The sequence below is a fragment of the Cheilinus undulatus genome, linkage group 2 (genome assembly GCF_018320785.1).
Source record: "Cheilinus undulatus linkage group 2, ASM1832078v1, whole genome shotgun sequence".
In the NCBI taxonomy this organism is placed as follows: Eukaryota; Metazoa; Chordata; class Actinopteri; order Labriformes; family Labridae; genus Cheilinus; species Cheilinus undulatus.
In genome coordinates, this window is record NC_054866.1 from 36765878 (window position 1) to 36780150 (window position 14273).

The window sequence follows — 14273 nt, forward strand, 5'->3', positions numbered from 1 at the left end:
TTTTCTGCTCCGTGACCCAGGATTCGTTGACCTGAGTTTCGTAATTTTTCATGCTATGTCTGTAGCTTTGTTAAATGTGTTGTTGCCTCTATTAGGCAGGATACTTTTGTAAGAGAGATCCCTAATCTAACTTTGTCTTGACTAAATAAACTTATAAATTAGGTTAAAAACAGGTTTAAGATTGGCTAAATAAGATCTGTGGAATCCCTATTGTATCTCTACTTTTGTTTTGTCAGTTCAACTTCAGGCTAAAAATTGACATTTTCCACTAAGGATTTCTTGAAAACTGAAAAGCACCACAAACATAAACTTTTCAGAGACTTTTTCTACCTGCATGGTTCTCCTCTTGGTAAGGGTGATAACAAAGTTCTTCCACTCCCAGTGCTGCTCCACCACATGGGCAAAGATGACGTGCCCATTGCCGCAGGCCCCGGCCAGCTGGGTGCCGTCTGCTGACCAGGCTAGGCTGGACACACTTCCTGTGTTTGGCTTCTCCAACGCATAGGACCACTGGAGGGACAGAGACAACAATCTGGTTAATGGATGCAGATATTTCTCATTGTTCCTACCTGTGAAGGAGCTACGCACAACAAATAATGAGAAAGTTGTGGAAGAGAAATAGTTGGAGTTGTGTATGAGTGAATGTGTACATGCGGGCATATGATGTAAACTCTGGTACAAAGACGGGCCCAGTCGGTCAGTCACTGAGCTGTGATGAACTGTGAGACACTGAAGTAGCGCTCGGCCCTGCCAAGTCCAGCACTCGTGCTCGTAAACATACACTCTGCTATCCTCATCTGTTAGACACACAGGGGGCAGGGGAAAAGGGAGGGTTTATATACGAGCCTCCAAACTGAAGCCAAAAGCTGATTAACAAGACCTCTCCCTTTCTTTTATAAGAAAGAAAAGGTTTGAACAAGTCTGGGGGGAGGTTTATCCATGGCCACTGTACTGCATCACGTCACCATTGATGACTGTCAGTAATGATGAGAGACACGGTTGAGAGACAGACAGTCTCTAGGACTAGAACACCTCCTTTCCTTTCTCGATTTCATCCTTTTATATTCTTTGTTTCCACAACTTTTTCCTTTCTCCGCTCCTGCCTTTCCACACTCTTGTCCCTCAAGTCTTCTGTGGAGTATCACATTTAAAAAAAATTGTGCTTTGATTCAAAACAAATCATAGGAGACAGTCTGGATCCACCAGCCAGTAAAAGTTTCCGATTTGTTTTTTTTTTTTTTCCAGGATGATCACTCATAAGCCCAGGCAGCAGAGAGATTAGCCTGGTAAGGTACACAAAACCTCACTCTTTCTTAGGATGCAAGTGGCTGGCTAATTTTAGCTAAACCAGAAGTTTGTGATTTGTGAGCTTTTGCACACTTAAACATGCTTCCACACTGTAATCTGCTTATGGGAGGAGGAAAATTGCCAATATAAGCCTGCTTGATGGAGAGGCAAGTGTGGTGCAGCAGGCCAAGTGCTGCAGTGACGTGAAGTTGGGAGAAACGTCTCGGTGTGTTTGCTGCCTCACTCGATGCAGCTGCAAGATGTGAGGTGTGGTATGAGGTAACAGCCTGAAGGCTGCAGGTTAGAGGCCTTCTTGTTCTCTCTCTCTCTCTGCTTTATACACACACCTCTCCGCTGGCCCCAGTCAGCACCCACTCAGCATTTAATGTCATATCAGGACCCAAAATAGCTGAAGGAAAGAAACCTGTACAGCCACTTGTGCAAGAGATTGTTTGCTAACTAAAATTAATTGCTATTGAACCTTCCCCTTCCTGCAGCTTCAAGCTGCAGTGCTTTTAAATCTGGTAACAGGAATTAATTAGCCTTTCCTCCTTTCTAAACCAGAGTTTAGCCATGTGCTCATGCATGTGCTCTCAAAAGCTGCACAGCCAAGCAGCCCAGGCCTGGGCCAGCATTTACAATAATGAGAGATCTCATCTATTCTTCAGCTAACATCTTGAGATGGCTCGCTCTGTGTCAAAGCACCCCGGGGGGGGTGGGGTGGTGGATAGATGGAGGCTCAGAGATTGGGCTGAATGTATACACCAGACTGTAATGAAGCAGGACATATGATATCAGCCCAAGGAGCACTGCTGGATCCATGCTTACCTAATGCTTTTAACACATTGAGCCATTTGACTCCAGCCGACAAGCCAGCAAGTGAGAACGTGTGGGAAGAGGGGGTCCTTTTTATGTGTGTGCAGTACTTACGTGCATAAGTGTGTGTATGCGTACATGAGAGAGTTAGTATAATATAGTGTAAATATGGCAATTTTAAGAATGGAAGAAAAAAATATAGCAGCTCATCAGAGTTACTAATTTTTGTGTGGATGATGTAAAGCAAATGCTGATGTTTTTTCTCTTGTAAGTGTCCAGTGTCTGCTTTGAAAGTTGGTGCCTGTGTGTAAAAGAGGTGAAAATCCTCCAGCTTGTCAGAGCTGTCAGCAGGTGTCTGACTATAGGACACAGGAGGATTCCTGTATCAGTCCTGAGATGGACAAACTGGACCACAAGGAGAGAAACCTGAGTTATAGATACATTTTTTAATCTTAATCTAAATACAGAATCTTTGCACTTCTTTATATAACCCCCATTTCTTTTACTCATCCCTTCGCCCTACAGGAGAACAGTTTAAATAAGAAAAAGGTAATGAACAACAGTAACAACAACGATCAGATAAATCAGCATCAGAAAAATTCAGGATCAACACTCTTGGGGCCTGTCCATACAAAGCTGGGCACACATTACATGATAATCATGCTGACTGTATCTTGACAGATTGTCTTGTGGTGTGTGGCGTGTTAAGAGTGATTATTTTTCCTTTCCCAGCTGCTCAAAAGATGACCAGAGCCATTCTGACTTAAGATCGTAAATATTACACTTGTTAGATATTTGCAATTGTGTTGGGGGGAACAAAGAGGACAGCCAAGCAGGTATGAGCAGGATTGTTATGTGAAACAGAACAATAGCCAATCAGGGAACGAGTTACCCGAAGGAGAAAGCGCAACAAGCACAGCCATGGCAATGATAAAAAACGTGAAGCTTAAAGAAAAGGTGGAAGTCAGAAATAGAGGAGTAACTTATTGATTTGTGGCAACAACATGAGTGTTTATAAAATGTCTACCGTAAAACAGTGGTTCTCAACTGGTGGGTCGGGACCCAAAAGTGGGTCAGGGAGCTGTTCTCACTGTGTGTTGTTTTTGTTTCAGGAGGCTGGACAGCTCAGGGGGTTACATCACCTGACTTTTGTATAGGAGACAAATAGTTCGTATCCCAGCAAGGGTATGATCAGTATCTATTGTGGGCCCTTGGGCAAGGCCCTCCTGGAACACCTGCCAGACATATGTTTGCATATGTCATTTTGGATAAAAGTGTCTGCTAAATGATATTGTAAATAGTGTGCCTGGAAAAAATGTTGCAAAAAGTCCAAGATGTACAGAAACCCTTAGTGCAGAATAATCCCTATATTTTATAATACTCAATTTCCACATGATAACTAAACTTAGGTTGCTTTCCCAATATTTCCAATATTTCCGATTAGATTTTGTTGATGATCTGCACCCCATTCAGTTTTTCTCGGACTTTGAATTTTGAACACCATAGTAATCAATGGGAGCATGAGTTCCTCGGTGGCGCTGCTTAGAAGTTGGTCTGCCGCCTCAGATGGCCATTCTAGTTTAATGTGTCGTCTTACTTAAAGTCCAAGCTACAAAATTTCTCATTTAATAAATTTGAATGGTTGAAAGATTTTCATAAATTTGGGTCACAATTTCTCATTAAGCAAGTAGAGGTGAGTCTTGTGGCACATCCAGTTGAGAATCACAATCTGACAAGGGAGTGAAATGGACCGAAATTGCAAGCACAGTAGATGTAGCAGGTAGCAACAGCTACTCCTATTCGCCCGTTTACCTCTAAAGCTGTGCTGACTGAATGAAATTTGGAGTTTGAGAGTTGAGACTCTGATAGTCGGTGAACACAATCTGTTAAAGTGTGCTGTGTTGGTCATCTTGTTCCTATAAAAATAAAACAGTTCAATCTATCATTTGATGTGAAGATGTGTGCTGAGTCATACTGAAAAAAAAATCAGTCTGTGGCAGGCTTGAAAAGGATATCAGATTTAAAAAAAATAGTTTAAAGAAAAATCTCTTTATATGCTGCAACCTTTTGTTATATTTGATTAAGATTTGAATGTGTAGTAAAGCTTACCTTGTAGTGAAAGGTTAGGCCAGGAGCACAACTTTCCTTTATCACTTATTTTGTAAAAAAAAAAAAAAAAAAAAAGGAAAGAAAAAAAAGGAGCCCAATACAATTTGGGACTGAGTTGGGAAAGTTTATCACAGAGTTTCTAAACTTTTCTTGTAAATGCACACTTCAAAATTTTAAAAAATTTCAAGTGAGCCAATTGAAAAAGATTAATAAAAAACAGGACATTGTGCATTCTTACAACTGCCCAGGACTTATGTAGTAATAGAATAAACAATAAAAGTCTCTGGCTTAAAACCACTGATGCCTGTTTTTTTCTGAAGAGTGGTGAAGACCTTAAAAACACACTTTAGCTCATTTTTGCACACCTGCCTTAAACAATGCATCATTCTTGCAGTGCATACTGATGTAAGACATTTGTTTAGAAAGGTTAACTATGTATAAGTAACTATATTTTTGAGGCAAAAACCCCTGAAAACAAGAGCTGTCAAATTATTATATTTCCTAAAATTTGAATTAATCTCAGAATTCCTACGAGTGATTTAAGATTATTTTTGAAATTGCATTATTTTGCATTTAAATGGCTCTGTTTTATTTTGATTTGTTTAGATTCTTAAACTAGGAGTAATTAACTTTCTGTCTGGATACAGACCAGGATACAGACCTGGATACAACTCTTTTCACACTAAAGCCATCTGGAGACTTGTTGATGAACTACAAGTGGCAGCACATTTGGCATTTTTAAAATTTTTCTGCAGCCACATCAGGTGGAACTACAGGATACTGGGAAGTTTAGTGAATACAGCTGAAGGGGGAGTTTCAAGATGAGAGCAGAGAATTTCAGAAAGAATTTAAATATACCAAAATGAAGATTTAGGTGAAACGGGTCCACTCTCTGGTCATTCAACCTTGTCCGTCCATAATGGGCAGCTTTGTGGCCAGAGAGAAGGTGGCAGACATGACGTATAGTTCTCAGCTGGGGAGAGCCAGGGAGGCCCCTCATGCTTACAATGAGCTTATACACCCAGCCTATGTATGTACAGTGCATGTAGCTGCAATACATGGCTGTGCATGTATGTCTAAGAAGCACCACAATGCACTCAGAAAAACAACCGCCCACTGGTGTGAAAGACATCGCAGAAGAGCAAAAAGACTGATGGTCTTTACACTTGTGATGACTGCTCTGAGCACCAAACCAAACACCCACACATGCATCCTGTGCGTGTTGACATGTGTGTGTTAATGTGACTCAGACACACAGACGTTAGTTGCATGAAAGTGACAAACCCTGGAGGGCTCGAGTAGTAAAACAGTTCCTATATGATGCCGTAGTAGCATACAGAATACCTCAATGAAGTTGATCCAAACACATTGGCATTATTATCTAGATCTTGTTCCTCAAAATGATGATTGAAACACTCTACTTTTATACATTATACCATACGCACATACAGACGTGCTGATAGTCCTGCAGACAATGCACCAAGTATACATGCACAGACTAAAAAAATATAGCCAATCTACAACCGCACAGCCTCTTTAGAGCCTCTTTAAGGATCGTGCTCACCCTCTCCCTCCTCCCTTCCCCTCCTCAATCTCTCTGCATTTCTCCACATATGTTTACCATTAAGACTGGCAGGTGTTGTGGGCCTGCCCCTTCGCTCTATTGTTGCTCTGCAGCCGCAGCCAAAACGGGGAGGCCTGCAAAAAGGTTACGTAAAAAAAAAGTTAGCTCAAAGGCATAGACGTTCTTACTCTGAGAACCCTCAAAATTACAAACCAAACCTGTTGCTAAAGGCACCCTCTGCCTCCTGTTCGCTAAACGCTCCTCTTTAAACATCTGCTGCCTTATTTTAAAGCATATAAAAACCTACGGAAAACAAGTAAGCCTTTGCTTCTTATTTGAATGATAAAGTTATTTTCAAATGGTTTACAAGTAGCTTTTAATATATTAAAGTCGTGTCCTTCCCACATTGTGTTGGAGATGATGTCTAAGGTGAAACATGAAAATAATTGGTGAGTTTATTAGTAAATAAGCTGTAATGGTTGTCTTAAGGAATTTTGCCTTCTAACCACACAAGGAAGCAAAAAATTTTCGACACATTTTGCCAATATATGAGGAACATAAATGACATATTCCATGTGCTGCTGCTATTAGTATTTAACTTAAACAAGAAAATATATGACTGGCCTAACATATGAAAAACCAAACAAAACAACACACAACAAAAACTAAATAGGAGCATACTTAGAACAAAGTTGGATCAGAAAATAAAAGTGTGAATCAGTGCCACTCATTAACCCCCCCCCCCCCCCACACACACACACACACACACACACACACACACACACACACACACTTCTTGCACTACCTGAAGCAGGCTCTGGTCTTCAGGCTGAGGGGAGTGTGAGTGTGTATGTTAGTTGGGGGTGGGGGGCTTGGGCCAGGGAAGGGGTTAATGACACATGTCTGGACTAATGGCTCCCAATGGAGCTATCTGCTGATTCAGCCCCATTACTTCAAAAGCATTAAATATGTCTGCCCTGACGGCTCACTACACCCCCACGATCCACAACCCCCCAGCGCTAATGCAAATCAACAACATGCTAATCAGAAGAGGGGCATGACAGTTGCAGACTTTTATGCCTTTTAGTCTTTTATGTCTGACAGTATCTGTGTTAACAGGTCAGACTGAGTTCCTGACTGTTGAAAACCTTGCATTTTATGTACACTACATAAAAACACAACCAAGCCTTGTTGTAAAAAGGTAATCTGCAATGTGTACATTAAGTACAGGTTCAGTGCTGTGAAGAATATTAATCCTATACTATCTGACACACACTACAAGTAAAATTTTTGCAAGACAGCGAAGTACAAGTTTTTTTAAACTAAAGTAGCATGTGATTAAAGGACATCATACTACACACAAATTGAGAATCTACACTGACCACTGAAAAAAATTTACCCCAATGAAATATAAGAGCATTTATGATGATCAGTGTGGTACAGGGTCTCAGGGTAACAGGATCATTTTCTAGTGATCAAGAAAACACAGTGGTCACAGACTATGACATGCCATGTTGCCACTGCCCACACCAAGAGCCTATGTGTATTGCTCTGCTTTTTGCACTAGAAGCCCTGATTTTCAGTACAACAATCAATGCAGTTCAGCATTTTCAGTGCTCAGCTCCCTGAGCATAAAAACACCCACAGTGCCAGCTGTTTTTTTGCCACTGCCCTCACAGTGCTGTCAGTTGAAAACAGTTCAACTTTTGGAACACAACTGTGCTAACTGAGGTCACCTCTCCCTCACCAATCAATCCAAATCGAGGACATCTAATAATACGTCAATAATGATGGGAGAAAACTAACTACCACATTTATGAACCCAGTCCACTCATAGTCAATGGTTTTAGTCACTGTTAAAACCAACTTGTACTTCCATGTGTGGATGAAAATCTTTGAGAAACAAAGTGCAGACATCGTATTCTGACCAACAGCCATCTGTCTAAGCTAATCTGATGTTTCTATTAATTATTGATGTTAATATTATGCTAGTTCTGATCGCAGAATTTACATTACACTGACCTCCTCAAGTGTCTCCATTAGGGATGTACGATATTGGATCATTTCTGGAAACGAAAGTGACTTATATCTATAGTGGCCTATATCTCCAGTCTTAAAAGGTAAAAGGCCTATTTTTATGTTGCCTTTTCAGCTCTAGTGATGTGAGAGAAACAAGCTGGGATCAAAAACAACCAGATAAGGGTTAACAGAGTAAATAATATGTATGGATGCATTTCAGCTTTGGGCCTCCATACTTTAGAAGTCCATATGTGACGGTTAAATAAGTTTAGGCCTGTTATATTCTAACATGAGACAATTATTTTGCCTAAAGTGGTATTAAATTTATCATTGTGCTAGCTTGCTGAGAAGCTATTCTGAGCCAGCCTAGTCCAGGGTTAACAGTCTTACATAAATCAGAACAGATGGCAGACTCTCTGCACAGCCAGCTGGCATCAGTTTGCCTGTGTGTCTGTGTGCAGGACAGGACCTGGCAGTGCAGGTACAGAGTGTAACCCCTGCACATAATAAACACACAACACGTGTCTGAGTGTAATGGACACTACACATACACAGGCAGGTATGAAATACTGACACAAATCTACTCTTCATAGATAAAACACCCTCTCATATCAATTCTGAAAGATGAAAAAGGAAAGTTTTTTCCAGGCAAGGAGGAGGCTGAGATTTGGATGAAGGTTCCTCAACTTCTGAACATAGTGAGAGGCCTTTCACTGACCCCTTAATGGTGTATGGGGGTTGATTATAACAGTAGGATGGTTTTGTGTCCAGGACTGGCCAGACCTGTTTGTGCATTCAAACTGGCTTTAAAATGGACTATACCATGTTCTTTAGAGGGAAATAAACTTCTTTTTACACTATGATAAAGCCTTACAACCAAGATACAAGTAAATGTGCTAAACGCAAAAGCTTGAAGGAAAAATTTATTTTCATGCAACTTTTAATTTGGCCTTTAACTTTTTATGTTCCCACCGTTTGTAGCTTATATTCCTAAGAATTTTGTTTCATCAGGCAAAACAAAGAGCTGAGAAAAATTGAGGGCAAAAATCAAAAATGGTGCATATTCATAGTGGGAGATTACCTTAAAATGAAATCTTTAATCTTTCTAGTATCAAAGTTGTGCATTGTTACAAAATACAGCTTCTATTTTCAAAGTTATAGTACCTATTAAACACTAAGTGAACTTAGCAGCCTGTCAGAGAATTTTCTCTGTCTGCTTCACAATAAACCATTTGCATTCCCTGACACTGCAATAACACAATAACTATGGCTATCTTGTACGCCCATTTCTAAACATAGGCCAGTGAGAGGAGTACTGCAAATCTCTGTATTGAAATACCCACTTGGCTCGGCAAAAGAGATACAGAGGCTGGGCCTGGGACGTGCGTAGAGTGGCACAAGTTAGAGATTTGGCAGTGCAAGGGGAAACAGAGAGAGGGAGAGAGGGGTGGGTGAGGGAGGGGGGAGCAAGACAAACTAGGAGAGAGCAGGAGAGAGAGAGAGAGAGAGAGAGAGAGAGAGAGAGAGAGTAATGATCTACACATGGTTTCATGCTGGAGCCTCAACATAGTAACCATAGACACATGCTGGGGCCTCCTGGGACTCATCAGCAGGACACAGCTGTGTGCTGGACAGCAGAATTCTATTAGCACCAACTATGCACACATGTGCTTTCAAACACACACTCACATGTACAGGCGCACACTCATGCACACACAGGTAATTTTGGCTTTCAACTGTGTTTTGGCCTGCTACAGCTGGAACATCACATAAGACCATTTACCCTAATGCAGCCAAACTTTCTGGCCTGAGGTACCCCCACAGCTCTGACAGATGAATTTATGCACCCCTCCACTGATTCTCACAGAGATGTTTAACACTACTAATTTGATCAAAAATAGACCTATATCCAGAGCTCCTAGCTAATTATTCCCAGGTGTATTCATTATTTTCAGCTCTCAGTTTAAACAGTTTATCCATAACTACTTGCTTATTACCCTGATTATCTGTAACATTTTACTAAAAATGGAAAAAAATCAATAAAAATAATTTAAATTAAAGTAAATACTGAAGGTAATAAATTCAAGTTTTAGTTTGTGCTGACTTTGGCGCCCCCTATGGACAAAATTGTTCCTTTTACCTCTGATCTTGTCCTGCATGCTTGTAAGCAGGGTTTAATTAAAAATAAATCTTCCTGCTTTCTTTAAATGGTCCGATGTGCCACTTGTAGAGAATCTTCTCTGTAGAAATGAAAGAAAAAATTTAATCATCTTGTCTGACACCTACCCCACATTAGCTAGCAATTTCAGGCTTTAAAAACAATTCCTGTCACTGATGATCTCATATGCTCTTTTTGGTCATAAGAAGCATTTCGCTCTGCTCCATAACCAGTAAAAACTCCTCACAGGAGCTTTAAAAGGACAGGTTGTCTTTCTAAATGTTGTATAAGGCACACGTCAATAATAAAAGCATTATCAAGAGGACATGCCACTCAGCATGACCCCTTTAAGGGCCCAGCTGGAGTCGAGGCCAATGGTACCCAAAAATGCCCCAAAGAGAAGTTGTCACAAAGGGGTCCAGTTGGGACCTCTGGCCATCAGTCAACGTCAAGGCCTCACAAGAGTATAGTAAGACCAGGAGGACCAAAGATGGACAGACTCTGACATTCATCTGCATGCTCAGATACTGGGAACACCACATTGTCTTGCTCAGCGAATCAATGGCCTATACAGGTAGGCTGAACATTGCTGGTGTTGCTGACTGCTTCTCAACTGTTTTGGCTCAACCTGAGGCAGACTATCCAGGTCAGTGCCTGGAACATGACATTACCGTGTAGAAGTTTAAGGGCCAAAAAACAAGACTGATGTAAAGTTCAATGGCAAGTAAGCTTTCCTGAGGGCACCACTGGATAGGAGGGAGGATTGACACAACCCCAGCCAGGCTCTGGATGTCCTTGCTAATAACCGGGAGCATGGGAAAATAATCTGTTGTAAAAATATCCACACCTATAGGGTGGAGTGAGGGGTGGATGTGTTGAGTAAGCAAGGCCTAGGGTTGCCACAAGCCCCTGGTCGTGCTTAAAGGCTAGAAAACTGCCAAGCCCCAGGCTTGTTACCAGAGTTGAAAAAATGCTGTTGAGCTTGAACTTGGCTGCTGCGGCACACGTTTTGACATGTTTCCAACCCCAGGTGTGGCACATAGGGCCCTGTGATGAATCCTTAGCACCCTACATGCCTATGTACACTACTGTGTGTAAGCATTGTTTTACTATAAAAGTCTGCCTTATTCAGCTGTAAATATTGGCCATACAAACACATTTTTAGTAAAGTTACTGGCTAGACCAACCGACTTACATCTATTTCTTCATTCACCATCATTCCTTACACTTTAAATTCTGTTCTAACGACGGAAATTTCTTCATTTGTTTATCCTCATACTTTAAATCTGTTAGTTTTAAAGACTGAAGTTCTAGGTCTGAACTCCATTTTTTATTTTGGTATTGATATCAGTATCAGCTAAAACATATTTGTAAATATCAGCAAAAATATGATTGCACCCCCAGTTTAAGATAATTTCCAGCAACGAATTTCCCATAGCCAATTCATTTAATATTGAAGTTATGCAACCTCCTTACCTACCTATTAATCTGATATACTCAGCTAGCTAATTTGACCATTTACTTACCATTTAAGCTACCTTTTTAACACTGTAGTTGATAAACCTGGCCAATTATTACAATTACTTATCCATTTCTTTTAGCAGAACCTAGCATAATACTGCTGACAGGTCTACTATATTCTTCTTCAAGTTTTATTGATTGCACACGAACAGAAAAGTTTAAAAATACTAGCCTAACTGAGATTACTTTCTTTAGGAATCCATGGAGAAACAAAGGGTTACTTTCTGAGACACTCACAAGCAGACCTCTAAACTGCTCTTCGGCTGGTTATGTAATACCTGTTGGCCACTCTAAATTTCATCCAAACTTCTTGGCTCGTCTTCTGTAATATGACAATAACACAGACTCATGAGTAGTGCTATATTAAAACACACATTAATCAAAGTGAATACATGCTTGATTTCTAATGACAACTATAATTTCTATACAGTGGCAAACTTATTAGACAAATTATACCCAATGACAGACCCGCTTAATAAATTAACAATGTGAAAGTGCACCTTTCTGGAAGCCAGCAGATGGAAGGGGAACCCTAGGGTGCAGCCAAAATTAAACCTATTCAAATCATCCTTTTCTGGATCTTGGTCTATTGCCTCCAGCCCAGCCCTGGTCCTCAATAACAGCCCTTAATGAACTCTGAGTTGCCAGCAAAGCTTGAAGTGATACCCCAGTTGCATACATGCTCTGCATTTGCTCATTTGTGTGCACTGCCAAAGCCCTTTATTTGCACCCTGCCTTCATCACTCAGTATTACCCATAATCCTTATCCAGTTTTATCCCTCTCTCCTGTCGTTCTGCTTCTTTCTCTCTGTGAGTGTGACATGTTTGTCTAGCTAGTGGAGGTAGTGATTTAGTGCTGCTAAGAATGATGACTCTGCCAGAGGGGCTGGCCGGGCACTGTCTCACTGTCATACGCTTACTCCAGCTGTGGGGGGAGGGAAGGATGGAGGGGTGGAGAAGTGAAGAAAAAAAAAAAGAGAAAGAGAGAGACTTGAGGAAAAGAGAAACCACTGTCTTTTATGGAGACCAATCCTCCAAGCCTCACTGCCTAGGCCAACTTTACAGGATATATTGGACAGTTCCACACTACCCCGCCCCCCACCCCTCCAACTGCTCTCTTTTCTCAGCTCTTTTTCATGCTCCCCTCCTTTTTGGTTTCCAACAAGGCGAGCCTTTAGCCGAACTCTGGAGAGGTGTAAAAGTATTACCATGTCAACAAGTGCCTTTAACTCTAACCCACTTTACACAGACAGGCACCAGCTCTCTCAAACACATTCTTAAAAATTGGGGTCAATCATCTGCAAGATCGACCTTTCTAAACACGGTTCCACAAAGTGTGCCAAAATAAGTCAGCAACACGGAAAACCAAAGTCTGATCGGCACAAAAGGAGCTGAAATACAAAGGAGAAACCATTATCCTTGCAGGAAAGGGAAACTAATGAGCTCCTCAGGATGATAGGTTAAGTCTACATGTAAGTTCTGCATCTTTAAAATAAGCTTCAACAAGCCTGGCAACCTCATTAAAAGTGTGTTAAAAGAAATAATTGATAATCTTCCAAGAGAGAACAGGAAGAGAGTTGAGGATGATATAGACCCCCATTGCCCTTTTCAGAACTTGTGGTCTTTTTCACTGTGTAAAGAGGCGGCAGGCTTACAACAGCGGGAGAACAGAGAGGGAGAGTGCAGAGAGCAAGAAATAGCATGCAAAAGCACAGATTTGTAAGAGGACGGAGGGAAGGGAGGGAGGGGTAAAAGCAAGTGGGGAGGGAGAGAGAGAGAGAGAGAGAGAGAGAGAGAGAGAGAGAGAGAGAGAGAGAGAGAGAGAGAGAGAGAGAGAGAGAGAGAGAGAGGAGTAGCCCAGCCCAGTTGCCTGGGGAGAAAACTGCTCTGCTGCTGACTCAGGACTCTCTTTGTTTGACAATGCTCCTCTCTCTCTCTCTCTCTCTCTCTCTCTCTCTGACATACTCTCAAACTTACTCGTCTTTTTTTAAACCCTTGCTCACCATCTTTAATTTTTTGTGTGCACGTGCTCTCTCTTCGTCAGACTTCTGCCAGTAATATCACTTTGACAAACTTTTCATTACTGTGTTACCCTCCTCTCTGCTCTTTTTTTTAAAACATCCCCTGCATTTGCAACTCTTAATTCTGCTCAGTTTGCTCTCTGTTACGTTTTCTTTATCTTCTCAACTATACAGACTAAACGTTCCCTTCTCATGTGATTAGAGCTGATAAAGAGTTGCAGTCTAATAAATCTACAGTGGTTTCTTTTGCCTTTTCATGCTCCACTAACAGTGGTTCACGATCAGGACCAGAACTCAGGGCTGTTTTATTCTCTTCCAGCAGCGGCAGTTTCCAGATGTTGGAGGGCCAGTGGTTGGCAGCAGACTGCCAGCACAGGCTCAGGTACTGTATATGCCTCCTAATGATAGAGGGGGGGGTTGTTGGACGGACTCACTGAGGAGACAGGCAAGCCTAAAGCCTGGCAAAGAGGAGAGGAGGTGGCATGAGTGTCTGTGGCTTTGAAAAGAACAAAAAAAAAAGAGACCACGAGAAGACTGGCAGACTATCGGACAGTCAAGAGTGATAGACTCTCTGAGAGAAAATAATGTTTGGCAGCTATAAGGATAGTACACAAAGGCCTATAGAAAGTAAGGCTGCACGTTAAAGAGGGAGAGAAAAAGAGAGAGAGAGAGAGGGGAGCGATGGTGATTCCAGCTGGACATGGACCCATTCCCAGAGTGGCAGTGCTGAGCAAGGCTCACAAAGACCCTAAGGAGACCCCCCTGGACTCAAACAGAA

At 41.5% G+C, this 14273-nt stretch overlaps 1 protein-coding gene across 2 annotated transcripts in view; it reads right to left on the bottom strand.

Moving 5' to 3' along the window:
* The window catches only part of ift80 (intraflagellar transport 80 homolog (Chlamydomonas)), a 56813-nt gene that overhangs the window by 21979 nt on the left and 20561 nt on the right, over positions 1-14273 (bottom strand). For both annotated transcript variants that reach the window (XM_041800734.1, XM_041800742.1), the window contains one exon: positions 331-510. In XM_041800734.1, the coding sequence (XP_041656668.1) occupies positions 331-510 (180 nt within the window). The remainder of the gene's footprint in view (positions 1-330; positions 511-14273) is intronic.